Source organism: Apis laboriosa, unplaced genomic scaffold (genome assembly GCF_014066325.1).
Source record: "Apis laboriosa isolate Shangri-la unplaced genomic scaffold, ASM1406632v1 scaffold34_cov151, whole genome shotgun sequence".
NCBI lineage: Eukaryota > Metazoa > Arthropoda > Insecta > Hymenoptera > Apidae > Apis > Apis laboriosa.
The window spans coordinates 5,283,723-5,311,617 of record NW_025222928.1 but is presented as its reverse complement, the minus strand read 5'-3'; the positions used below and the strand labels follow the sequence as shown (position 1 = coordinate 5,311,617).

The window sequence follows — 27,895 nt, the reverse complement described above, 5'->3', positions numbered from 1 at the left end:
TATATATATATATTAACATTTTATGAACGTAAGTATTTTGATATATTATAGGAAATATACATACAACTTTTTTATTAAGTTTTTGTGTGTCATATCTTTAATGAATGTAAATCATGTTTCATTTTCATTTATGTTCCATCATAATAAGATTTAGTCGTATCTAGCAATCCTACTACCTGTTTCACTGTCATTGACCTCGCATAGCAACTCTTCCTTTGCCAACAAAGTAAGTCGCACAATCTAACAGTCTAATATAAAAAATATGTTTAACTTAAAACACTGTTAAAATTAAATAATTAATTATATCTTTAAAAAATCGAAGTTTTTGTACATTTTTCTTATTTGAAAAACTTATAATAAATTTTTTTTATTTTCTTTTAATAAAAAAATTATACTAAAAAAAATTTTAATAACAAAATGTAATGACATAATTATACAATAAATGTAATAACATAATTATAAATGGAAATATATTCCTTTTAAATAATTAAAATTCAATTTGTATATATTATATAAATTTTAAAAAATAAACAAAGGTTTTTCACAAGAAATAGTAGAAATACAAGTTGCGTAATACAAAAGATCCTATAGAAATGATGTAATACCAAAATTATAATTTTATCATCTCTATATAACAGTTCTGTTATATTTTTCCTGCTATAAAAAAAGTTTGTCAAAAAACAAAAGATCGTTTCTTTGTTTATATTCTGAATACTGAGACATAAAATAATGTATTCTATATAGAAAAATGAAATATTGTTTCATATTTTACAAGATTCAAGAAATCTAGATTAAATAAGGACATTTTTATTTTTTAATGAAAATAGCATGAAGTACAAATTTGTGAAATCTTACAGCTAATAAGAAAGCCGGCCGGCTGGCTTGTCAAACCGGCACGACTACATTCATATATTCTATTTAACTAGATACTAGAAAAAAGATTATGTATATGTATATATAAATTTTCAAAATATTTTTTTCTTTTTAACAATTCTATCAATAATTTATCAATAAGTTACAACTATTATTTTATCTATTTATTACTTTAATCGATATTCTCAAAAGTTTTTTTATATATATTTGAGAGGATCATAATTTTATATTTGTTTTTCTTTTTTTTTTTTATCGTGATACATTAGAAATTTAATATTTGATTTGATCGATAAAAATGAATAATTTTTTGGAAAATTTTAATCATATTTATATTATTTTTTTTCTTAAAATATTGCCTTAAAGTATAATAATTTATTGAATTAATATAATTATTTTATTAATATATTAAATGCTACGATTAAATGCTATAATATCTAAAAATAAATTTTGAAATCATAATAATGTTTTATATAGAAATAAAATATAGAAAGAATATAAAAAGAAATATAAAAAGAATTCAATATTTTATAAGTATCTTATATCTTACATCTTTACAAATATCTTATATTATAAGTATCTTTTTTATAATAATTACTAGTTTGATAAGTAGTTTGATAATAAAATATTATTTCAAACAGATATTTCAATATTTTTTAATTGATTTTAATACAAAGAAAAAATGAAATTTTTATAAATTACTTTTATAAATTTCATAGAAATAAAATTGAATAAATATAGAATATTTCTATATATATTTATATTTTAATAATAATTATGTCAAATTATTTATTCAAATAACATTTACATTTATCTTTAATGTTTTCCATATTATTTATTATTTTATAAACATAAAATAAAATATTTAAAATATTAATGAATAATGATTATACAAATTTCATATCAAAATGAATTAATTATCATATTATAATTAATTAATTTTATTTATTTACATATAAAAAAAATAAATTTTAACATTCACTTAAAGAATATAAATTATAATAAATTATATAAAAATGTACTTACAAATAGCCATTCTGTTCTGAATAACAATGAAAATTTTTTTTACACGGGAGGAACAACTTTCTCGACACGAAGGTTCAATTTGTACTGCGACGAGCACATCATTTTAGCGCTTTACGAAGGTAAGTAGTTTACGCATGCGCACTATAAATCTAATGCAAAATTTTCAAGCCAATAATTTACGAATGATAATTAAGTTGAATCAAATTATTAAATTATGTTTTTTTTAGATACAAAATGTTAAAAAAATATTTAGAATTTTATATATATTATATTATATATTTATTTTACATTTTTTATAATAAATCAAAATTTTATTAATTAGGTAAAAAAAACAAAAAAAAAAAATACAAAGTAGAAAAAAGACAAAGATAGGATAAAAATTATTTATTATATCTTCAGAGTACTTATTTATCTTAATTTTGGAAATTAACATTATCTAAGAAGGAGAACAAATAGTGAAAAAAAAATAAAAATAATATAAAAATATGGAAATCATTTATTTTTAGAATGCTATAAATAATATTATAGAGTCTTATATTTAGTTTGTGATTTAAAATAATGATAATTTTTATTCTATCTTATCCTATCTTTGATATCTTTCATATTTAACAGATGATGCTAATAATTAATTCTTATTCTTGGTTTTTTTTTGTTTGTTTTAAATTTATTTACGACAGTTTGAAGATGACCGAGATTTTACAATTTTTATCTTTATCAATACAAAATATAGGACATCAATTGAATATACGTTCTTCATTTCTCTTATTTTAAAAAAAATGTTTTACCAAATTTCAATAGTCATTAATAATTTCAGTAATTGACTTAAAATAAATCAAATAATAATAATAATAATAATAATGTTAATAATTTATTATTTTTTATATAGAAAGATATATCTTTTTTTGTGATTACATTATTTATTTATATTACATGAATTAATAATATAAGAAAATACCTATATATTTAAAAATAAAAATTTTCTTGTAAATTCACATACACAATAATTACATATCTAAAAAAATTATAAACAATGAAATAACATTATGCTTTACCAATACCAACTAGTTCTTTAATTTGAGTTATTAAATGATTATTATATAATTTATAATCCATTGGAGATACACCAAGACATGTTGCTCTTAATCTATTCTCATCCTGTAAATAATTAAACATATTAATAATTATAAAATTTATAAAAAATTATTGAAATTATATTATGATAACATACGCCAAAAACTTCTACTTTTACTCTTATTTTAAATATAAAACTTTTGAATGTTGCTTCACTAAATTTTTCAGAGTAAGCATCAATATCATTTTCTTTTAATTCTCCTAATTCTTGTGCTGTACTACTTAATATTTTTTCTGCTTCATCATTAAATGCTGTGACCCATTGGTTATCTGTCCAATCAGCCAAACTTATCTAGAAAATTATTAAATAGATTATTTAAAATTATTTTCTATATTTAATTATTAAATGAACAATTAAAATATTTAATTATTAATTAAATGAACAAAAAAAAATTCACTTACATTTGCAAGTAAACGATATCTATAGTTAGGATATTCTTTATCACATTTTTCGCATCTATACATGTCATTTGCTTGATCTACTAACTATAAAATTTGATTGAATAATAAATTTTATTATAGTTATAAAAGTGTATATAAAATAATTACCTTTTTTTTACAATTTTCAGAAGGACAAGCTTTATATATAGCATTTTCCATGCGTATCATATTAAGAGTTGCTTTTACTGTATATATATCAGAATTTTTATAACCCAATTCCATATCCTTTGCTTCCTGAAATGTTATCCATAATTCACTTACTCCAGTTGTATTTCCAAATGGTTTCGAAAGTGATGTAGCTTCTTCATTGCGACCCATTGTATTAAACCAACCTCGTAATCTAATTAAAATAAAAAATAGAATTATTTTATATGTATATATGAAATAATATAATTTTTTTTATAACAATATTTCTCTTAAAAATTCATAATTTTATAACCTATGTGCTGCTGGAAGATCTGGATCAATTTGAAGAACTGTTGAACTAAGAGTAGATAAGTTCTTTCCTCCATTGAATTCGGTAATACGTGCTCCTTTTACAGCTAAAACTGGATTACTACTTCCATCAAATTCTTCAGCTTGTGATCCCCATAATGTAAGTGTTACCTAACAATTTATTTAATTATCATATTATTTGAATTATAATAAATTCTTTAATCATGTAATGAAATTTTTACCATAGTATTACTTTCATCAACTAGATTGACGTCTCGTTTCTTTAATTCTCTACCTGAATTTCGTGATGTTAATATTTGTAAATCTCCAGAATTTTTTACAATGCCCAGAATATCTATAACAAACGAATTATGATTAATATAATATAAATCATATTTATTTCAATTTAATTTTTACCCATTATATCATTTTGTTCCTTTTTATTTATGTCATTTATTGACACAAAATCAAATTGTAGAGATGGAATATCATCTCCACTATCATGGCATGGAATAATTTCTGAATCACCAATTAAAGTCATCTCATAATCATTTTTCAAATTGTTGAATTGCTTATTTGCTGGTTTTAAAGTTGCTCTGGAAATATAATACACTTTCCCAATCTATAACAAATATAATAAGATTTTCAAAGACAATTTGAAAAATTTAAATTTAAATAATAATTATATGTAATAATTACCTCAAGCATATCATAGAATTTATCACATTCATTTCTGAATGCTGTACATCTAATTTCTCCACTTTCATCTATAAGATCCATGGAAAATAATTTTCCTTCACCACGTGAATTACTCCATGTTCTGATATTAGACTTACTAACAACTCGTGCTTTTATTACCCATCTGCATAAATAATTGTTCAAGATATTATGAAATAATAATATATAATATATTATGAATATATAATAATATAATATATTATGAAATAATAATAACACTAAAACAAAAATAATTGAACATACCTGTTTTGATAAGGACTCAATGCAACAATTGGTGTTGTTGATATGTTATTAGTAGAAGATTGTTGCATATTATGATTTGACTTTAAATTAGCTGAAAATAATTTTAATTAGCTTAGAAAATTAAAATATTATAATAATAAAGATAATATTAGAATAATGCTCAATTAAATTTCTTTAAGATTAACTTGGTTAAATGTTGAATTCAATAGAATCTCATCAATAAATAAAAAAAGAGAATAAATATAACATGAGCAAAAAAATAGATGCACATAAAAGAAATACTATGGGCAAAAAAATTTATTTTGCTTCCTTTTACTTTCTTTTTTAATCTATTTTTTTATCTTTTTCAAGCTTAAATCAATTTCTAGAATAAAAATACTACTCTGCTCCTGAGTAATTTCATTATTGGCTTCCAAATATATAACATTTAATGCAATTTTTAATTAATTAATTTATTAATTTATATTACTCTGTTGTTGAGGAACTGATTGTGCAGATTGTACAGATTGTGCTTGTGGTTTAGAATCACCATCAGCTTCAGCATTTGTGGGATTTCCAATTTTATGTCCAACTTCATCACCAGGAACTTTCAAATCAATATTTAATATCACCATTACTCGTCTGAAATTCAATAATTTCTTTTTATTTATTTTATTAAATGAATAATGAAATAAAATTATATCAAATGAAAAATATTAAATATTTATTACATACTTTTGTTTGCCAGCATTATTTACCATGCTTATAGCATATCTATTTATTTGACAAATAGAAAATTCTGTTAATATATTATCCGTTATCATTGAATTTAATTGAGTGGCTAACATTGTGAATGAATTTACTCGTTTTCCATCAGATACAAGAAGTCTGTAACGTTCTCCACTACTTGAACTAGATAATTTTTTATGACCCTATAAAATAATAATATAATTATCACATTTATATTGAAATATTTTATTTTAAGATTAAATTATATTAAGTAAATTATTTACCAATATTTGTAATACCGGTTTATCAACATCGATACCATTCATAATTTTCTAAAATTAAATAGAACTTATTATCATAATTAAATATTAATTATAAAATAAAATAATTATAAAATATAAATATGTTGAAACTTACGTCTAATGCTCCTTCAGTAAGCGAATACATTTTATGCAATAATGAAAATAATGAATAATAAAATATCAAATAAAATTAACGATTTTTCTTAAGGAACGTTTCTTAAGTTAATATTTTTTACACAATAATGCAAATGTTTCCTATAATTTCCTCGGGTTATTAAGTAAGAATATATGAAATTTTCTATCGGTTATTAACTAAGAATATATGAAATTAAGATGCTAGTAAAATATATGTCTAGTTTTCATCAAATATAAAACTTCTCCATATCAATTCCAATCTTTATTTCAAACAGAAAATTACTAGAAATCACTATACAAAAGTTCGTTCTGGAAGGATAAACTAGACGTTTTTTGTTTTGTGACGAAGAAATTCATTCTACCTCGTGCTTGGTTTATAAGAAAACCATTTTGCGGGTATTACGGATTCAAATAGTAAAAAGGACGATAGTAATAATAATTAAAATGAATGGAATTATAAGAAATACATTGCGTTCATCGATAATTAAAAATTTATTTTCAACAATTTCAAGTAAAGGAATTACATGTAATCAATTAAGAACACTATGGAATGTTTCTCGACAAACTCAAATTACATCTATTGTTCCGATAAAATTATTTAAACATCAAAATGTTTTTTGTAATTACAATTGTTGCAGGAATTCTCACTCAAAAGGTATATTTAATGTATCGTAATTTATTTTATCATTTTATAAGTAATAAATCGTATATTTATAACGATACTTTTAAGTATATTTTTCGATATATGTATATTAATAGTATATTATATACATTTTATTATTATCATTAATAATATAAAGTTCATGTATTTTAATCATTAATTGATATTGAAACATTTTTAATATATTATTATCTTTCTGCTTTATTATAATTTTTTATTTATTAGCTGAAAAGGAGCTTGTGGAATTCTTAGCAGAAGAAATTATAGCAGAAAAGAAGGCCCAAAAACTAAAAACTATTCCCACTGAATTAGATGGATTCAAAGTATCACTTGATGGTGCAGATGTTAATTTAGAAAAGAAGCAAGATAATGAAATGTAAAAAAAAAATATTTATCATACTAAAATAATATTAAATTACAAAACATGAATTATTTTGTATAGAAAATATATACTTTTTACTTTATTAATTATTTTTTTTTATAGAATCAGGATTTCATTTAATATAAATCATACAGTTGATTCTGAATCTGAACCTAATATTGAAATGACAAATGATAATCCAGATATTGGTGATATGAAAAGTAAACCATCTTTCACAATAGATATAATAAGAGGAAATCAAACTCTTGGATTCACTTGTTCTTTTAATAATGAACCTGGTGCATCAGGTGCCAATGAAAGCTACAGTCAGTAATATAATAAATATATTATACAATAACATACTAATATGCATTATTATATAATTAGAAATGAATATGTTCTTCATACAGATATTATTTAATTTCAGATGATATTTTTGGTATAGATGAAATCACTTTATATACAGGAGAACATACTGACAAAGTATATGCTGTTGCAGGTGAAATTATTGATGGGGTAAGTAATATATTATTAAAGTTGCTTATATATTTATAATAAGTAAACCAAGGAATTGAGTACAAATTGGAATATTCACTAACCAATTTGATAATTAATCTTTGGAAAAACAAAACATTCTCAGAATATAGGATCATTTTATCATTGATAAAATTAATTATTTGAGAATTAACAATAATTTTTTATATATTTTTATGATCAGTTTAATGCTGTTTTTTTACATTTATATATAAAAATACAATATTTGTTTCAGTATCTATATGATTTATTGATGAACTATCTTGAAGAAAAAGGCATTTCAAATGAATTTGCAGAAAAATTAATTGATCTTAGTACAAGTTATGAACATACAGCATATGTTAGTTTATTAGAAGGCCTTTCAAAATTCACATCTGGAAAGTAATGTTTGTAACTTCTATTATATTTATAATTTACTAGGTATAGAATACGTTTATATAAAAATATGTTTATAATAAATGTATGTAATATTCTAATATGCTCTTTTTGTCGAAAAAAATTTTCTTTTTTGAAAATAAAAATTACATGTCACATCCATATCATTGTATTATATGCCATTAATAATTTTTTAATGAAAATAAATTTCTTATATTAATATTTTTTTAAATTTTATTAAAGCTAGAATTTATTTTTATAAAAAATTAACAATTCTATTCGCATAATATAAGACAATATTATATATAAAATTAAATTAGAAAAATAATAATATTGAAATTTAGCTTTAATGAATACATTATATGTACTAACTGTACTGAAAAATTTCGTAAAAGTGATCGAGTTCAATGAAACAATGGCGTAAGTAACCAGATGGTTTGGATGTGCGGATTTCAAAGTATCGTCGATTTTATAAACTATTTCGACGATTAAGAGAAATGTCGAACCGTGATCCGGATAATTTAATAACCACAAATGATGAAAATTTCGATTATTTATTTAAGATAGTGCTTATTGGTGATTGTGGTACAGGAAAAACATGTGTTGTTCAAAGATTTCGATCTGGTACATTTATCGAAAGACATGGAAATACAATTGGTGTAGACTTTTCCATGAAAACTATACTAATTGATGACAAGAAAGTTAAGGTATGTTTATTTGATCTATGATCAGTAAAATATTATTTATTTATTTTTTTAATATTTAACCTAAAAATTATTTATAAATAAATTTTCGAGATTTAATATTTTTTTAAAATAAAATTATTTGAAAACTTGTAATTTTAATTTTTTCATCTTAAAAGTAAGTTTTCTTAAACGATATGTATTATATTATAATAATTTATTAGTTTAATATACGATATATAAAATAAATTTAAAAAAAAAGTTTGAATTATTTTATACAAATAATATTGTCTTATAAATTTAATAATGTTAATGTTATAAAATATATGATATATATAATATATACTATTAAAAATATTGTAATAGTTACAAATATGGGATACAGCTGGCCAAGAGAGATTTCGTACAATAACTCAAAGTTATTATAGATCTGCTAATGGTGTTATTGTTGGTATGTAAGAAATATAACTTTTATTTTTCATTTAATCATAGATCATTAAAATAAAATATATTTCAGTTTATGATATTACAAAAAGATCTACATTCTTAAGTTTACAACATTGGGTTGAAGAAGTACGAAGGTATACTTCATCACATGTGTTATTAATTTTAATTGGTGAGATTCATTCATTTTTTTTTTAAATTATAATCTATATGTTAATTATTAACAAATGAAAATCCTATAGGTAACAAATGTGATTTAGAAAGTCTCAGAGAAGTTGAAAAAGGTGAAGCAGAAGCTCTTTGCCAATATCTTCCTGAAGTATTACAAGTAGTAGAAACATCAGCCAAAGAAAATACCAATATAGATTCCATATTTTTTTATCTGGCATCTGAGCTTAAAGTAAACATTTACTTTTTATATAATAATATATAATGTATAAATATTTCAAATATTTAAATCATATTATAAATTATATTAAAGAATAAATTTTTTTTTTTTTTAGAGACGATATGAAAATCGCCAAATAAATGCTAACGAAGATGAAGTTGTTAGACTTGGTGCAAGTAGAAAATTATCTTCCTGTTCAAGCTGCTCATATAAAATATTTTAAGTAATGGTTTTTAAACAAGTGGTATACATATCTTTTTTAAATTTAAATTTGTATATAAAATGAAAAAGAATAATGTACAATATTTTTCTAACGATTCAAATAATGTGATATTAAAAAAAATGAGTTGATAATGACAAAATAGTAATAATTATGGTACTAAGCCAGTATTTTGTGACTATTTAATTATAGAATCAAAACACATTATGGATTTGTATTAATTTCGAAAATTATTACTATTTCTAGAATATTATTAGAGATTTAAGATTGAATATTTTAAATGTATACATTTGTAAATATAAATGCTTAGCTTTGATAATTTGATATAATAATAACAATTATGTACTTCAACTATTTATAAATAGCAAAATATCATGCTTATATTTATTTTTAATGAAATGAATCTCAATGAGCACAAATAATATATATTTTTTTAAATAAAAGAAATGTTATTCTATTATTTTGTAATATTATTACAATATTATAATTACTAAAATGTAAATAATGTTGCATCTATTGTATAATTAAAATAAATAAAATATACATAACATAAAATATGAAAATAAATATTAAACAATATATTAAATAATAATTATTTATTAACATTTATATAGACATTGTCAAATAAATATGCACTTGTAAATTACAATATATATTCTAGAAACTTCCCTTTTTTAATAAAATATATAAAAAAAATTTAATATTTTGTAATATTTTGTAATTATCTTTAACTTATATGCATCAACAAATATATAACAAATATGTAACATATTGAATAATTTTTTTTATATGCAATTTGTTTCATTTTCGGTATATTTTGGTATATTATTTTATATGTACATATTCTCCTATGTACACGTATATACACACGCATATATATAATGTAACTTTATGAAAAAAAATTTATTATTAAGGCACTTTTTAATATGTGCATAAAAACTATACATGCTATATAAGATACTATCAGAAATGTGTGTGTGTGTGTGTGTGTGTGTGCGCGCGCGCGCGTGTGTGTGTGTGTAAATTTAATATTTTATTATTGCTTTTTTAATATTTATAGAATTAATAGATTAATATTAAAAAATATATACTACATAGGAATATTTTTTTAAAGGACTTTTCATATAAATTAGCATAATGTATTATTTATTTCCATATTAATATTCAATATGAAGCACAATGATTATAGTTTTTTTACTAAAAAAAATTTAAAAGATATAATATATTAAAAAGTGTGATAAATAAATATACAAAAAGATATATTTTTATAAAAGTAATTAATATATATTATATAAATTATATTAATCAAATCTTAATATTTATAAAAAGATTAAAAATTATATATTTAAAAGATATTTAAAAGATTTAAAAATAATATATTTTTAATTTTTAGTATTATTGATGCAGCTTTTTATAATGTATTACTATAAAAACATGTTTAATGAAAATATTTTATTATAATTATGCATCATTTTTTTTTTTTTTTGATTTAGTAATTTTAATCTTACTTTTTTTGTTGTTTTGTATTAAATTAAAATTAATAAGTAAATAGTAAAGATTAACAGAAATTTCATACTCTATTGTAAGTTCTTCTATATTTTTCGTCCACTTGTACAAGATAATAGGTTCCAGGAAATAAATTTTTAATGTTACTTTGAGGAGTATATGGTACAGTGTGACAATTCTGTTCACGTAACTCTAACACTTTTGTATAATCAGCTGGAGAGACTTTTTGACGAGCATCAAGTTGTTGTTTAATATAAGAAAGTGAAGAAGTAATTTTCTCTAAATCAGATTTTTCATTATAATCTTTTGTTATTGTTATTGAATACATGGTGGAACAAAATCCTGAACCATATGAAAATACACCCACTTTGGTTCCTGCTAATTCTTTTACAGATTTATTAATTAATAAAGAAGCTAATCCACTGTATACAGATGGGGTATACATATTTCCTACTTGACTTGGTATCATTAAAGAAGGTTGTGTCTTTTGCATAAAAATATTTTTACTTAAATTTATAAATGCTTTCTCAATATCTTTATTGAGATAAGTTTCTTCAAGTTTAATACCATGAAATTTTTCTAATTCTGGATATTTTTTGGATATTTCCTCTTTAGATGTATTCAAAAAATCAATAAAGGCTAATCTAGCTAATGATTTTTGTACTAATTTACAATATGGAGAATGAAACAAAAATGAATCAAAATTATCTAAAGTCACATTATGATTGTATTTATCTATCACCTTTTTACGATAAGTCTGGTAACAAGTATCCAATGCACTAAGATAACATTGAATTGATAATTGTCCATCTACAATAGGGTAGTCAGACTTTAAGTTTGGCTTATAAAAATCATATACATGTTTCATACATGATGATCTCACTCCACGATCAATTATTAAAGGTGCATTTGGTCCAATTACCATTGCTATTGCTCCAGCACCACCAGTTGGTCTAGCACTTCCATTTGAATATACGGCATTGTCACCAGCAACAACTAAAGCTAATCTGCCATCCCAAGCACTGCTTTCTATCCAAGATACAGCATTTAAAAGAGCAGCAGTACCTCCATAGCAAGCATTGGTTGTATCAATTCCTTCTATGTCCGTACAATTATATGGTTCAAATAATTGCATAAGAACAGTTTTAACTGATTTGCTTTTGTCTATTATGGTTTCAGTTCCAACTTCTAATCTTCCGATATCTTCAGGTTTTATATCATATCTATCCATTAATCGTTGTACAACTGTTAAACATAAAGAGTTAATATCTTCACGATCATTACAAAAACCCATTTTACATTGACCTAAGCCAATAGTATATTTTCCAGCAGAAACACCATCAAACTGTTCTAATTCCGTTTGATCAACATATTGAGCAGGGAAGTATACTTCCAATGCTTTAATACCAACATTTTTTGGCCACATGATTAATTTATTTAAAATATTTTATCATATATTATATTTTCTGTAATCTATATTAATATTTTTATGAAATAATCTCTAAAAAATAATCTTTAATATTTTATGTGCATAACAATATACAGAAAAGATATATATTTGAAAATACACGTGATGCCGGTTATTGATCATACACTGAGGAACTCGTGTTTTTAATATTATTATATATTTTCTTAGCACTTAATTCTGTAATCTTGAGAAAATAGTAAGAATATTTTCGAAAATTTTAATATTGATGATTTTAAATTTATAACTTTTAAATAAGAAAATATATATTTCAAGAACAGATATGTTACTGTTACAAACAGATCCAATGATGAATTCAGGTTAGAAGTGAAACTCGACAGGTGAAAATTACGGTCACTTCCTATTAAAACTCGTTTAACCCTTCTTCTCAGCTATAGGTCTGTCTTACTAATCAGTTTTCTTAAGAAACTAAATTCCAAACAAAATCTTATCGAATTACTCCCTAATCAACTAGTCGTATTGCTACTTGGAGGGGATAATAAATTCACTCGATTCTTTTTACGAATATATTATATAAATGCTTATTGACTTTGTAATTTAAAATTTTGAATTTGAAAGAAATATTGCAAAGAATCTAATCTTTTTTTTATAATCTTTGAATACAATAAACTTCGTAATAAAAAGAAAAATGTACAATTGTAATATCAAAAACGATTTTAAAATATAATTTCCATAATAAAGAAATATAATATAATGTAATTCGAATATGAATATAAATATATAAATATAATATAATTTCTATTTTAATATTTTTTTATATATAAATATTTTTAATATATATTTTTAGTGTAAAAGTAATATTATTATAAAATATACATTACTAAAGAAAAATTTATGAACAGATATATCTTCTTAATTGTTAGAAATAGATAATTTTAAATTATAATAAGTAGATAGTAGATAAGTTATATAAGTATGTATAATATTGAATGAAGTACTATTAATGTAAATGATGAAATGATGTAAATGAAAATAAGTATCTAGAATAAATTAAGCAAAGCATTCTAATTAAATATATTTTGTTTACGATGATTGCTGAAATTTTCGGAATAAAATTTTTTTCATTTTTTTCATTTCTGTTATATAAAGAATATATACTTACATGTATTATTATTGCATCGAGTTCACGATCTCATATAAATAATTTACTAGTCATAAATTTAATTTATTTCGTTTCATATTATAATATTCGAGATACTTTAGAACTATCAGACTAAATTAAATTTAATTAAAAATTACTTACCTATTTTGTAATATCTATTTTATCTTTAATATTTATACCACAATATTAAATTGTATGACATATATATATATATATATATATATTAAAATTATTAATATGAATGGCGTCATAATGATAAAAAATAATACAATCTTACAAAAAAAAGAATAAAAATAAAAAAGAATCGGTTTCGGAATAATTTTTTGCTTTTCTATTACTTTGAATTAGAAAAAAATTTTCAAAAATAAACGAATTTATCCAAAAATATTTGTGCATAATAAGTCTATTAAATTGCAGCATAGATAATAGATATAATAAGATTTTTATGTCATATTCAATGAATTATTTTAAATTTTTTGCTAAACTTTTATGTTTTGTCTACGATATCTCTATACTTTGGTTATGTTTCTATATTTATTATATGTATGTATGGTTATATGTATAATGGATAATTCGCAAACATAGGGACTAATAACGTGAACAATAATATAAACAATAATAACGTCTGTTTCTTTCTTAAGTAAATATAAATATTTTAAATAATTTAAAAAATTATCCATGCATATGAACATATTTTATCTGCATATAATTATATAAAATATAATATTTTAAGGCTCGGGTTCAAAATGGAGTAACATTTTTCATAATTTTATATATAATTTACTGAATACATAATCCTAAAGTATAATAGTAATAACGTACTAATTGTGATTTTCTGAATATTATTATTATTACAACATGTTCTACAAGATAGCGGCGGCAGCTTTGTTTTCATCTGGTACGGCAAAATATAGTTTGTTTTTATTTTTATCTATTTTTTGCCTTTAGGTTTTTTTTTGGTGTTTTATTATTATATTGTAACTCACGTGTATGTATAATATGTGTGTTCATAGGTGATAGTTCACACGATTTATGACGATTAACTATTTAAATATTATAAGCATTGCTGATTAAAGTACACATATAATAATTGATACATTTCAATTCGTCGATTTTCGATATCTTACAGTTACATGTTATACAACATTGAAATATATAAACAGATTTCTTTCTAATTATTAATCAAAGACATAAATTAATGAAATAAATCTTTTGTTTTTGGAAATATATAAAATTCTACATTTTATAATAATTATTTGAAATGTTTTTTTAGAGAAAAATAAAATTTAAGTACTCAAGTATTATTTCACTTGTTTTTATATTTTTCTGAAAAAATAAATAAGAAAATTTATAACAAATTATTGAGAAAAATTTTATATTTCTCGAAGATAATCTTTGTTGTATTTTTGTACTTCAAATGTAGATTTCGAAATTCTCTTATTACAATTCTTACAAAAAAAAAAAGTTTGAATATTTATTTTTTGTTTCAAAATATAAATACATTTAAACAATGTTTACACAAAAATAGCATAATGAGTAATGTTCAAATATTTTTATAATATTGACCTTAATATTATCAGTGCAAAACTTGCGAATCATTTAATTATAATGTCCATTTTTAAAAAGTATCTATTACTGTTTTTTAACATCGAAAAAGCTCGAATTTCGAAACGTTTTTTTCTCGAATATCTTTTTTATTTTTTATTCGGGCACATCGATATTTCAAAAAGCATTTTTTTTTTCTTTTTCTTTTTTTTTCTTGCTTAAATTTTAAGTAAAAATTTTTCTAATATATCTTAACTTTATGTTTATTATTATTATTTTTTAATAAATTTTTCGATTTATCAGCATAATTATTCATGCGACTGAAGCGATTTATTTTGAGCTTCTTAATGGATTGTCGATAATACGAAAGATCGAGCTGATAAGTTGATCTTTTGATCTAGAAAAATGCATATAAAATAGGAATGTAACACATAGTTTTTTCAACACGTGGAGTCAAAGTCCTTTTTTTTCTTTCTTGCATATTAAATCGCACAAATCTTATTTTGTAGAAACTGAAAAATCATATACTAGTGTTATTATAAAATGCTTATTCTCTTTATCTTGGCACACCAGTAATTCAATTAGCTTAGAATAGAAATCCAAGATTGGGCAAACTTTTGAATTTTTTTTTTAAAATTTGAACTTGATGAAAACACTCTTTCATAAGGTATGATATAAAATATATATATATATAGAGCAAGAAAAGAAATATAATAAATCGTGCAATAAGGTTTACATTTAAGGAACTTATTATTAATTTGCCCATTCTTGTTATAGATATCAATGTATACTTGGACGGGTTCGAGACAGCGCGATTTTTTTTCATATAAATTCCATATCAATTCGGATATGTTTTTAATCGATTATGATCCTTTTTAATATGTAATTTAATTTAACTCATAACTTGACTATTTGTATTTTCTATTTATATAGTAAATAAAAATTGGAGCACTACCTCGAATCGCAACGATCCAGTACACTTATTTTATATAATTTATTCTTAATTACTCTTAATCGCACAATGTGGCACGATTATTGATATAACTTAAATTTACACGAATTGGACTTATTCTTACAATTTCTCAAATTTATATTTATACATAAATATATATTTATATGTATATATATATGGCCACTGCTTCATTTAGAATCACATTTAATCATTCATCGCAGAATGATATAAGTCAAGTTCAATGAAAAGACAATGAGTGATACTCTGTATTGTTCTTTTCTTATGTTTAAGTTTTTTTGTGTTTAATTCATTACAAAGCAGCACGCTGTTACTCGCATTTAGCGAATACTGAAAGGAAGAATACAATTGATGTAAAACAATTATTTATACAATTTGTTTTTTAGGATAAGAATCCTTTTATAATTTTATAAATGCGCTATTCTTTAACAATTTAATTTATGCACTTTCAAATGTAATAGAAACACCGATATAGCTTATTGCTAACTGTAGATACAGAGACTTCTCTCGCTCATTAGGTCGATAATATATCTCACGCTTCAATTTGATAAGTATACAATGTCTTTTTCTAGAAAAACATTTTTATTTTATTTTTTTTATTTAGTTTGCTAAAAATGATTCTGCCAATCAAATTTATGATTAACTGAATTTGTTAATCCAATTATATATATTATATATAATTTTCAAGAGCGATCATCATTATTTTAGATTTTCAATATTTGAATCTTCATGAATTATCAAGATCTTTCTTCATAACATTTATGTTATATTATTCTATTAACATAATTATTAAGTTCAGAATATCCATATATATCAAATATGTAAATATCAAAAACAATGCACAAAACAATGTTAATACTTATTGTTCGATATTCAAAGTGTTCATATAAATATTAAAGATATAAATAGATTGATAAAAAATGAAGATATATCGAAAGAAATTTCTCATATTTCTCTTTCATTTTTTTGATCACTCTTGTTAAAGAAAATTACATTTTTTGAAATTATGTCTATATTTTGTACAATATTATATGTCGAATTATGCTAAATATAGTTTTGTTGAATATTAATAATAGGAAGCGCGAAGCATAAATGAACATAATAGAAAAAAATATTTTCATTTTCATTCTTGAAAGCATAATACCTTTATGCTTGTAAAACAAGGAAGTTGTATAAACGAAGAGTGATATTCACAGTATAAATATCAACTGTATGATTTTATACTGAAATTTCATATGAAGCAATACATATTCTTTTTTGTCTTTTAATTCATTAACAAATGTCTCGAACCATATTTTATTTTTAATGATTTTGAAAGAAAAATGACATTATATTAATGTATAAGAAATCATAAAATATACCTTTGATGAATCATATACATTAATATCTAATACTAATAATCAAATAAAAATTTCCAAATGCCATGTATAGAATAGCCAGAAAATATTATCAATACATCCTTTTAAACGAAATATTTGTTATTAATTTATTCAATTTTTCTTAAAAATATATTATTAATATGATATTTTTTTAAGAAAAATTGCTGTCGATTATTTTAAGAAAAAATTCTCTTCATGTTGTTTTTCTGAAGTTGATTTAAAAGAGTCCTTTCTTCTTATTCTTCTTATCCTTACCATCGACAGCCCTGAAAAGAATTATAATGTCAATAGAAATAAGTAATTCTTGAATTTATTAAATGACTTATAGTGTTAAAATAAATTTTAAGATTTTATATTTTTCATTTATTTTATATAACTATATTGCTAACTTCCAATATTGTATAATCTAATTATTACTGTATAACTTATTATTCGTAAAAATACTAATATTAGTAATATTATTATTTAATCTTCAAATATTCATTACATTAATATATATCCATTTTATGAAAAATAATATAATTGTACTTTATTATGTAAAGTACAATTTTATTACGAAACTCACAGTTCAAAATAAGTACTGAAATATATCCATTAATTATAATATACATATATATGTATAATTCAGTCATGCTAAAATCATGCTTTGAGAAATATAAATTTTCATGGGCTATGACCATCAAGCCACATGCTTTCTACGAATTATTTTATTCTCAATTTTAAGTGTTAAAAATTTCTTCAAATATAAAATTTCTTCTATATAATATAATATAATATAATATTTCATTTTTCAGATTAAACTTTCATATTTAATTTTTATATTCAAGTTATTATGTCAAGTTATTAATCACTGCAATAAAACTTATAAAATAAAAGGATAGATTAGATTGATAAAATGATATATATTTAATATATTATATCCAAATAAGATATATTTTTTATTTGTATACTTAATATATAATGAAAAATTTTTGTATATATAAAATTACTATTTTTCATAGATATTTATATGTCACAAAAATACATAATGCGAAAAAGCATAATAATCGAAATATGTTAGACAAAAAAAATATTTGTCGCATTTTATATTTCAAAGCCACATTAAAAAAAGCAAATGATACTTTTTTATTGCTTATTGATTTCTTTTACATTGCTTATTCGCAATAAGGCTAAATAAAATAAGGGCGACCAAAATGGTTAGTAAATATCTTAGAAAAGCATTACGTTTATTTGCAAAAAAAAATTAATGATGAAATTAACAATGTATAATAATTATTTGTGAGTAATTATTATTATTGATCATGTATACTATTACCCTTTATCAAGCTGTCTCTTATTCGAGTTAAAATGATTTGAAGAACCACATCTAGAAAGAAATGTTACAACTTTTATGCAAACGGAATGTAAAGACATGCGAATGTATTAATGAAAAAAAGTAAAAAAATGAAAAAAAAAAGAAAAAGGAGCAGACAGCTTGTTCAGAGTTTACAATAGCTTTCCATAATACTCTACAAAGTGTGAATGTTATTTTGAATTCATATAAGATAAGTTATGTATAATAACGCATGTTGCTGTGAATAAAATAGCGATATCCATAGGAATATAAATCTCTTAAATTGCATAAATTTTATCAAATTTTGTGCCAAAAATATAAGCCTTTAAATGTATCTGTAGGGCTAACGTAAGAATATTATAAAAATTTTTCGATATGGATATCTTCTTTTTGCTATTTTTTTATTCTAATTTTTAGCATTTTTCGCAACATAAAGTCTATTCCTCTTTTCTTATTTTTCTATAATTAAACATTATTAATTATAAACTTATTTAGCGTGGTGCAATTTCAATTCTTTTATAATTAGATAAGCGTTCATATGTAACAGTGATAATCGTAAATGATTATTTCATTTCAGTTTGAGTTTGAATTCATGGTGATTATTATTTCACCATACTATGAATTCACTATATGATTATAGTGTTCAAGAATATTTTTGAAAATTTTTGAAAATTTTAGAAAAAAAATATAAATAATAAAAATAATTATACCAAAATTGAAATATGTCTAATATTTTTCTCGCAATAGTTTTAAGTAATATAGTTTTCAATGCTAACATATTGTTTTAATCATAAAACAAATATGATATAATCAAAAAATTGGAGACAGAAAAAATACACAAATATTCATTTAATGTATAAGTAATTAAATTCTGTTCAGTACGTGTATACACATCGTATATCGATATAAATCATCAATAAAATAAACACACGCATCAAATGTATAAAAAATGAGATCGACGTTAATATTTCTAAAGATTTTAGTCCTTGGACACAGCAACGTAGATGCATTTTGTAAGTAAATGTAGACAGATTCTACGCTCTACTAAGGATGCTCGGGATGTTGTATGACAAGCTGTATCTGTGTAGGGCTGTCTTGAGGTGATTTGAAACTGGTGTGACGGCGTAGGAGACTTCCTATCCCTCGGGAACCCCTCAACGTACCCCCGCCACCGCCAGATCCCTCGGAAGACACTGATCCCGTCCTAAATTAAGGGACACCCCGATATGGTATACACACAACAAACAAACAAGCGCAAGCATCACATAACATTCGTCCGTAAAGAAGCTTTCTTAAATTTATAAATACACCAAAGTTTATTCTTTACAATGCATCAGACATTCAGTAATAATTTAAAATAAGCGTTTCAAATGTAATTTTACGATTTAAGTACTCATAATACATAATAAACATATATAAATGATATCATTTTTTTAAGTATTCAATAAAAGAGCAAAATTATATAAGCAAAATTTGAGGAAGCAATAATGTTAATATTTTTAATATTTTATAATTATAATTTTATAATTATAATTTGAATCATTTATTATAAATAAATGATTGTTAACTAATAATCTTCAAAAGAAACAAGATTATTAGGGAATATATTAAATTACGTTAAATTAATATTGAATGAATGCATGTTTAATTAACTTTAATTAAATTCAGGCAAAAAGTGACATTATACATGCTTATTAATAGTTATTAGTAATTTCCTGCTATTAGATTAAGCTATTAATGTAGTAATATTTCTATATAACTTTTGAAAAAAAGTTTATAGTAAATAAATTTATCAAAGAGAAGTATGATAATTATAATTAAGATTAGTAATAATCAAATAAAATACAATTATTATAAACTCATTATAAATGCTTATATTGCACATTTTTAATTGAATTGTTTTTTTTAAAGCAAAGATTTAAGCAATTTAAAAATATTTCTAACGAAATATTATATTCGCAAATTATTTGTTTTGATATATATACAGCTTAATAATGCATTACTGCCCATTTCCTCAATTACATAAATATAAAGCTAATTTTTGTAATTTACAAAATAATTTTCCGTGCAAGAAGCGTTTTTGTTCTTTATATTTAACATAAATAACGATATTTTTGTAATATAAATGTTACAAAAATATAAACAACTAAAAGCAATTATATTTAAGCGATACTTACTCTTTTGAATTTGCTTCTAGGCTGCGCCTACGCAATTCTTCAATACTGTGACCAGTCTGTTGTTCCCATGCTAATTTTTCAGCCTCAAATGCTCGTCTCTTTTCTTCTAATTCACGTACTTGTTGCTCCAAAGAACGTCGCATTTGTTCGTGCCTTCTTTGTAACTGCAGATTAATTATTTTTCTAATTAAAACAATTTCTTCCTAATATTTAGTCAAAAAATACTTACATCTGCTTCTGAATCTTTAAGTTTTTGCTTCTTTTCTCTAACTTTCATTTCAAATACTTGTTCCATATCAATTTCCATTTTTTTCATTTTATTATCATGTTCTCTTTTTTCTTCTTCCAATTGAGCTAGTGGATTCCTATAAAACATGTGAAAATTCAACATTGATAAAAAAATAATATAAAATTTTATATAAAAATAAATATTTTGTAAAAATTGTTTACCAACCAGTTAGATTATAATTTTTAGAAGATGATCTATCTACATATGTATATGGAAGATTGCAAAATTAAGATATAATAATATTTTCACAATAAATATAAATTCAGCGAAGATGACAAAATTAGAATCACAAAAGAAAAAAAGAGTTTATTAAAACTAACTAATATGAAATATAGAGTAAAATTAAGCGAATTTACATTATAATCAATGATACTAAAAAAAAAAAAAAAAAAAAAATAAAAATAAAAATAAAAATAAAATACTAAGGAATACTAAATAATAAGGATTTTTACTAAACTGAAAATAATGCAATCTACATATTTGAAATAAATATTCAATCAGAGGATTTATTATATATACATATATATATATATATATCTATATAAAATTATATCAGAAATATTATTAATATTATTATAATATTATTTTTTTGCTTTCTTGAATAAATTTTTCAATATATTTATTTTAATTTTTCAATATAATATTTTAATATATTATTATTTTTTTAAATCTTATTATATTTTTAATATATAATATATATTTTTTATATATATATATATATATATAAATGAACTCTCTTTTAAATAAATAAATTCGCATAAAATTAAATAGAAAGAAAATGAAAACTAAATGAGAGGCTTGTGCACACAAAACTATATTACATGATCCCAGTCTTGTTAAAAGACTTACCATACTGTCATGAAACTGTTCATCACTCCTGGAGGGCACAAACTAACCAATAAGAAATTAGCATTAAAACTTACGTATGAAATATATTATTAAAAAATATATTTTCAGGATCACTTTTGTTTCTATCCTAAACTATAATATATTTTAATTTGTTAATATGATAATCTGATTCAAATACGTCTTAGATGTAATTTTTATTTTTTAATAGTTTGCATGCACAAGCTTTTTAAATTATCGTAATAAAAAAAATAAAATAAGAAACTAATAAAACTACAAATATTTATATTTGCAAAAAAAAAAAACAAAAAAATTACATATATAATCATTATGTTTTATGGGATTTTTTCAAATATTAAAATTATTCTTATGTTATAATATTTTTTTGTATCCTATATTCTTATGATAAATTTTACATTTTTTTTTAATAATCTCATATTTTAAATAAATATAATTTTATAGAATTTTTATATTTACATCCGACACAAGAATACACTTACTTATTTGAAACTTTTGTTGGTTTCCCATCTACTCCAACACCTGCTAACGTGCGACATCGGAAATTTTCATAATGTACGTTATTTGTAACATCTTTTAGATCTTGTAAGTGTGTTCTAATAACCATATTTCGTAGTGCTATGAAGTCACAATGCTCCAAATTTTCCACTAAACAATCAAAATGAAAAAAAAATTTGTTTAAAATTTAAAAAAATATTTAAAGCATTTATATTAAAAACTATTTTCAAGTATCCAAAATTATATACCTTCTGCAATTCCCCAAGGATATTTCCTTCCACGAACTTTCCTACCATCATGTTCAACCACGGTATTTGCACCCACTACCGCAAACGGTACTCTTTCTCTAAGAACTTTATGCAATTTACTTTCCTCTTCTTCTTCTACTTCTGGGAATTCGTAGATTTTTATTTTATGTTGTGCTATTTCGTTCAAAATCTAAACAACCAACAATAATTGATTTTAAAAATGTCCAGATAAGATTTTCTTTTTTCTTAAAAATTGATACATTTAATACATTTATATTATATAAATGATTTTTATTCATGATGGATCGGCAATAAATATTTATATTAGAATAAATAAATCAACAGAAGTAACCTTAATTGCACGTTGATATGTGATTATAATTAATTTAAAACGAACCTGTTTCTTAAAATGAGCACATTCGTCTGGCGTCATGGTATCTGCCTTCGCGATGACAGGTATAATATTAACTTTGTCGTGAAGACGTTGCATGAACTCTACATCCAACGGCTTTAAGCCATGCCCTGAAGGAGCGACGAAGTAGAGACAACAGTGTACTCGACTGTCTGGAATCTGTCGTCTCACAACACGAGACTCGGCATTCAGGAACTCCTCGTATTTGGATTCAATATATTCGATTACTGGTACCCAACTGAAAACAAGAATAACTTTAATTTACTAAGTTTTTATATATCATTATATGATATTAATTTTTATTATATGATATTATTATATGATATTAATTTTTATAATATCGCAATATATAAATTTATTAAAATATTCCATATAATTTATCTCGGTAGTTTTACTTTGATAAAAGATGTTTGTAATTTATAATTAATAAATAAAAAAAAATAATATAAATTACCAATTGCTGTTATCAACTGCATCACCAAATCCAGGTGTATCAACAACAGTCAGAGTAAGATTCACACCATTCTCTTTTAACAATACTTTACTAGTCTCTACGGCTACAGTTTTTTTAACTCTAAGGCTAGGGCCAGGATATTCGGCACTATATATATCGGCGAGGAACATTGAATTGATCAAGGTTGATTTTCCTAGTCCTGATTCACCTAAACAAGTATATAAAAAGATTATTATTAATTATTAACATACAAATTATATAATTTAGTTTAATTATTATATTAATTGGTATATATAGATAAAAATATTTTGATATACAAATATCGCATCTTAATGCTTTTTTAGGAGATAGTTTGAAATACCAAACGGTACCCTGACCTTTCTGTCCGGGTACCTTGAACTGACCGAAGTGCCGCGCCTTCTCTCCCTCAAGGATAAGCGTTTGAATTGCTCTATTTACAGAGAAATGGTTCTGTTTATACCAATACTAATAATAGCAGCATTCCGCCTATATTCTCGAATTTCAAACTTTCATCCAGAAAGACGAGATCTAGTGTAATAATTTTCTCGCAATTGCATTCTTAATTCTAAAATAGCTTAATAATAAATATTATTATGTAATAAATATAATATATAAATATGAGTTTAAAATATATCACATAATAAATTAATGAGAATTTTCATAATTGATAACATAGAAAATGTCATTTCATTGATTTTTATAGAAATCAACATTTTGAACTTTTTTCTATATATATATAACCGCCGCTCAACTTTTTGAGATATTTGTTATTAATATATAGAATTTCACTTATACATTATATGTATCTGTAATAATATATGTACCAAATAAAATTTTTCATTTATCAGAATTTTTAGAATTAAAAGAAAATTTTATTTATTTTTTTTTAAATATTTATTTTTAAATATTTATTTAATATATGTATAGTAAAGTAATAAATTAATTTTAAATTAATGAATATGATGTTTTAAATTAATGAATATGATGTTTTAAATTAATGAATATGATAATTTTAAATTAATGAAGATGAGAATCACTGCTACTTGAAGACAACCCTAATTCAGTCGAGTTTTGCACGTGTTAAACAGATGGAAGTTCATAAGGATAAATATCTTGAATAAAATTGAAATACCAACTGGAAAAGCGGATCTCTTTTTGTTTTTTAATTTTGAAAGTTAAAGTATAAAAAAAAGTTTCTATTGTATAATTATTCATATAATAGGCATTAACAAAAAAACCATTAACAAAAAAAAAAGATATAGGAAGTTATAATATAAATTTATTAGACCTTTTTGAAAAAATGAATTTCTTTTTAAAATAAATGAAATTCTTTTTGCCCATTCTTTTCTCTTCATGATAATTATATTTTTAATTATTATTTTTCTCATTGACACTTATATTCCTTTTTAAATTTCATATATACATATATAAAAATTATGATAATTATCTATCGATTATATTAAAAAAAAAATATAATCTATAATATTGATCATTGTTTTTAATCATTGATTCATTATTTCAAGTGATATCATTTCACAATTTTACATTTACATGAAGTATCATTATAAAAAATCAAATATATAATGAATAATTGTTCAAAACCAATTATTATTCATTATATCAAAAATTCTACGCCATATTATCTAATTTTTCCCTTCATAAATTCGACAATTTAATCAATATTGATTTTAACAGTCCTTTTGTTTTAATTTTAAACAAAAAGTAAATATTTAAACAAAAAAATAAAATGTGTAAAAAATATATTTAAAAAATTATATTTAAAAAAAAATCACGCAAATAGAAATAAGATCAAACTAACCGACGACCATCAGAGTAAAATCGAATCCTTTCTTAACAGCTTTTCTATAAACTTGGTTGGGCAGATTCGCGAATCCCACATAACCATCGAGTTCTTTGGGCTTAGTTGGCGGCGTTGGTCGCGGATGATGAAGGACAGCAGTCTCCTTGTTCTCGCTATTTCGATTTGACTCCCGTTTATTACTGTCCTCTGATGCATCGTTTTGATTTAGGATCACCGTGGACGGAGGTAATCGTGGCTTCGAGGTAGGCGCCGAAGATGTGACGCTTGTGTACACGGTCGAAGAGGTTGGCGGTGCTGTGTTAGGCGAAGCAAGTGTGGTGGTTGTCGTGGTCGTCGTCGACGACGTGCTCGTCGACGATGTGCTCATCGACGTCGGAGCCTGCGACGGAGGTTGTGGAGGCGGGACCGATGGCACAGATGGAGACGATATTATTCCGGCGTTATCGCCTTTGAAGAATAACTCACGCTTCGCCTGTATCTGCAAATAAAAAATAAATAAATATATATATATTTTTAATCACAATTCGTGATAAATGTATAAAAATTTGTTTTTTAATTTGTATTATAAATAATTGAACGGAATGAAATAAAAACATAGATATTTATACTGATTGTAAATTTAAAATTATTAGCTTAAAAATATTAACTAATAAAAATTATTAATTAGAAAATAAGGAAATTTAAAGTGTGAATTAAATGAAATGTATTAAAAAAAAAAAATATTGTCCATAGTAATTTTTATATACTTTGATAATTAAATTACAAAAAATTTCAAATTATATTTTTCAATTTGAAAATAAGAAAAAAATTGAAAATATATAAGTAAAAATGAATATAAATGTTATTGTTCATTCTCGTATTGTATTTATTTAGAAAATGATATTGATATGTTATACGTAAAAATATAAATGCCATTTAGACTTATTTTGTTTGCTACTCTGATCTACTTTTTTTTTTCAACGAATCAGAATATATATACAATTTGATTCAGTTTCATTCTTCTTTCTGTTCATATATATACAATGACATATAACAATTGTTTCTAGAATGCTAGGTTTACTATATCGTTTATAATACTAGTTTGATCATTGATCCAACTGCGCGAATTAGAGGCAACTTATCCTTCTTCTTCGCTTACGTTTACATACTATATTTTACATCTATAAACATAGTTAATTCAATCTAAGTTCATCGATCTCTAACTAGTTTTTCTTTCATATTTGCATGATAGAAAGTTCAAATCATTCGAAAGGATCAACGATTGTACGCATAAAAGCACAAATAGAGGAAATAATAATACAGTATCGTAACGGAGAGAGTATTTTCTTGTTCACGATCGATACGCTTTGCATATAACACTAACGACGAGCTTCAGTCAACTTCGAGTGGTGCAGTGTCTTATGAATTTCCGGCCGGAAATGGCTACTGTCCAAAGTACAGTAACCATTAAATACAGATTACGTTTGATAATTTAGGTCATATTATTGTTGAGCAAAATATAGGATTAGCAACAATCAAGAAGATGAATATACTACAAAGTTTTATACAATGGCCTATATATTTTTTTATATTTAAATTAATTCAAAATAATATGCATTAAAAAGAATAACAAATTAAAAAAAAGAGAAAATTTTTTTCTTTTGAGATACAAATTATAACTGTATTGCGCGTCGCAAATAAATAAATGTTGGAGAAAAAATTGTTAAATTCCGTGTGGCCAGCAATAGTTTTGCGAGTAAAACTGAAAAGAGGTGCAGAATTTCCGTTTGAAGCGCGAAACCTTTTGCGATTCGCATTGCATTCCACGGCATCAAAGAAGGCCACTCTCTCACCGCTTCGAAATAAAAGAGGAAAGAAAAATTCTCCGCGCCGCCACAGTTTAATACCAGACCGGTGGAAACGGAACGGCGTATAGTGAATCATAATGCGCTACGTGTTCCGTTACAATTCGATCCTACTCACGGTCGCGCGTAGAATACAAATTAAATAGCTGGTTCGTACTCATTAAAGGAGCGGCGAGAAATGTGCGTAAGGTCAAGGCGGAAACGAACATACTATATATACACATCAGATTTTCAACAACACAGTTTTCAA

At 23.0% G+C, this 27,895-nt stretch overlaps 6 protein-coding genes across 15 annotated transcripts in view; 2 read left to right on the top strand and 4 right to left on the bottom strand.

Moving 5' to 3' along the window:
* Nucleotides 1-2,009, bottom strand: part of LOC122715378 — a 9,882-nt gene extending 7,873 nt beyond the window's left edge. Inside the window, exon 1 of the mRNA XM_043937521.1 lies at nucleotides 1,897-2,009. Coding sequence (XP_043793456.1) covers nucleotides 1,897-1,906 — 10 coding nt within the window. The 5' untranslated portion in view covers nucleotides 1,907-2,009. The remainder of the gene's footprint in view (nucleotides 1-1,896) is intronic.
* Nucleotides 2,010-2,823: 814 nt separating this feature from the next.
* On the bottom strand, nucleotides 2,824-6,205 carry LOC122714960 (replication protein A 70 kDa DNA-binding subunit). Its single transcript, XM_043936775.1, has 13 exons — nucleotides 6,010-6,205; nucleotides 5,877-5,924; nucleotides 5,599-5,795; nucleotides 5,354-5,505; nucleotides 4,885-4,975; nucleotides 4,603-4,765; nucleotides 4,321-4,525; nucleotides 4,146-4,258; nucleotides 3,908-4,074; nucleotides 3,577-3,808; nucleotides 3,430-3,513; nucleotides 3,125-3,319; nucleotides 2,824-3,051 (listed from the first exon to the last, which is right to left on the bottom strand). The coding sequence occupies exons 1-13, from the start codon at nucleotides 6,037-6,039 to the stop codon at nucleotides 2,938-2,940; spliced, it is 1,791 nt and encodes a 596-aa protein (XP_043792710.1). The 5' UTR covers nucleotides 6,040-6,205; the 3' UTR covers nucleotides 2,824-2,937.
* A 176-nt stretch (nucleotides 6,206-6,381) lies between these two features.
* LOC122714987 (complement component 1 Q subcomponent-binding protein, mitochondrial) lies at nucleotides 6,382-8,061 on the top strand. Its single transcript, XM_043936827.1, has 5 exons — nucleotides 6,382-6,684; nucleotides 6,916-7,066; nucleotides 7,175-7,377; nucleotides 7,479-7,567; nucleotides 7,821-8,061. The coding sequence occupies exons 1-5, from the start codon at nucleotides 6,474-6,476 to the stop codon at nucleotides 7,968-7,970; spliced, it is 804 nt and encodes a 267-aa protein (XP_043792762.1). The 5' UTR covers nucleotides 6,382-6,473; the 3' UTR covers nucleotides 7,971-8,061.
* Nucleotides 8,062-8,368: 307 nt separating this feature from the next.
* On the top strand, nucleotides 8,369-9,975 carry LOC122715001 (ras-related protein Rab-43). Its single transcript, XM_043936858.1, has 5 exons — nucleotides 8,369-8,667; nucleotides 9,010-9,094; nucleotides 9,161-9,259; nucleotides 9,330-9,487; nucleotides 9,591-9,975. Exons 1-5 carry the CDS (start codon nucleotides 8,458-8,460, stop codon nucleotides 9,696-9,698), a joined length of 660 nt encoding a protein of 219 aa, XP_043792793.1. The 5' UTR covers nucleotides 8,369-8,457; the 3' UTR covers nucleotides 9,699-9,975.
* Nucleotides 9,976-11,127: 1,152 nt separating this feature from the next.
* LOC122714809 (hydroxymethylglutaryl-CoA synthase 1) lies at nucleotides 11,128-13,258 on the bottom strand. The gene has a single exon (XM_043936488.1). The coding sequence runs from the start codon at nucleotides 12,625-12,627 to the stop codon at nucleotides 11,266-11,268; it is 1,362 nt and encodes a 453-aa protein (XP_043792423.1). The 5' UTR covers nucleotides 12,628-13,258; the 3' UTR covers nucleotides 11,128-11,265.
* A 4,499-nt stretch (nucleotides 13,259-17,757) lies between these two features.
* LOC122714995 (septin-7) overlaps nucleotides 17,758-27,895 on the bottom strand; it is a 31,844-nt gene continuing 21,706 nt past the window's right edge. For 9 of the 10 annotated variants that reach the window (XM_043936842.1, XM_043936848.1, XM_043936839.1 and 6 more), the window contains 8 exons: nucleotides 25,799-26,279; nucleotides 23,959-24,166; nucleotides 23,490-23,742; nucleotides 23,093-23,282; nucleotides 22,829-22,994; nucleotides 21,423-21,558; nucleotides 21,194-21,357; nucleotides 18,787-20,220 (listed from right to left, as the gene is read on the bottom strand). In XM_043936842.1, coding sequence (XP_043792777.1) covers nucleotides 20,061-20,220; nucleotides 21,194-21,357; nucleotides 21,423-21,558; nucleotides 22,829-22,994; nucleotides 23,093-23,282; nucleotides 23,490-23,742; nucleotides 23,959-24,166; nucleotides 25,799-26,279 — 1,758 coding nt within the window. In that variant the 3' untranslated portion in view covers nucleotides 18,787-20,060. Of the gene's footprint in view, nucleotides 17,950-18,786; nucleotides 20,221-21,193; nucleotides 21,358-21,422; nucleotides 21,559-22,828; nucleotides 22,995-23,092; nucleotides 23,283-23,489; nucleotides 23,743-23,958; nucleotides 24,167-25,798; nucleotides 26,280-27,895 lie in introns of those variants that run through there. The other variant, XM_043936844.1, reaches the window with a different exon arrangement.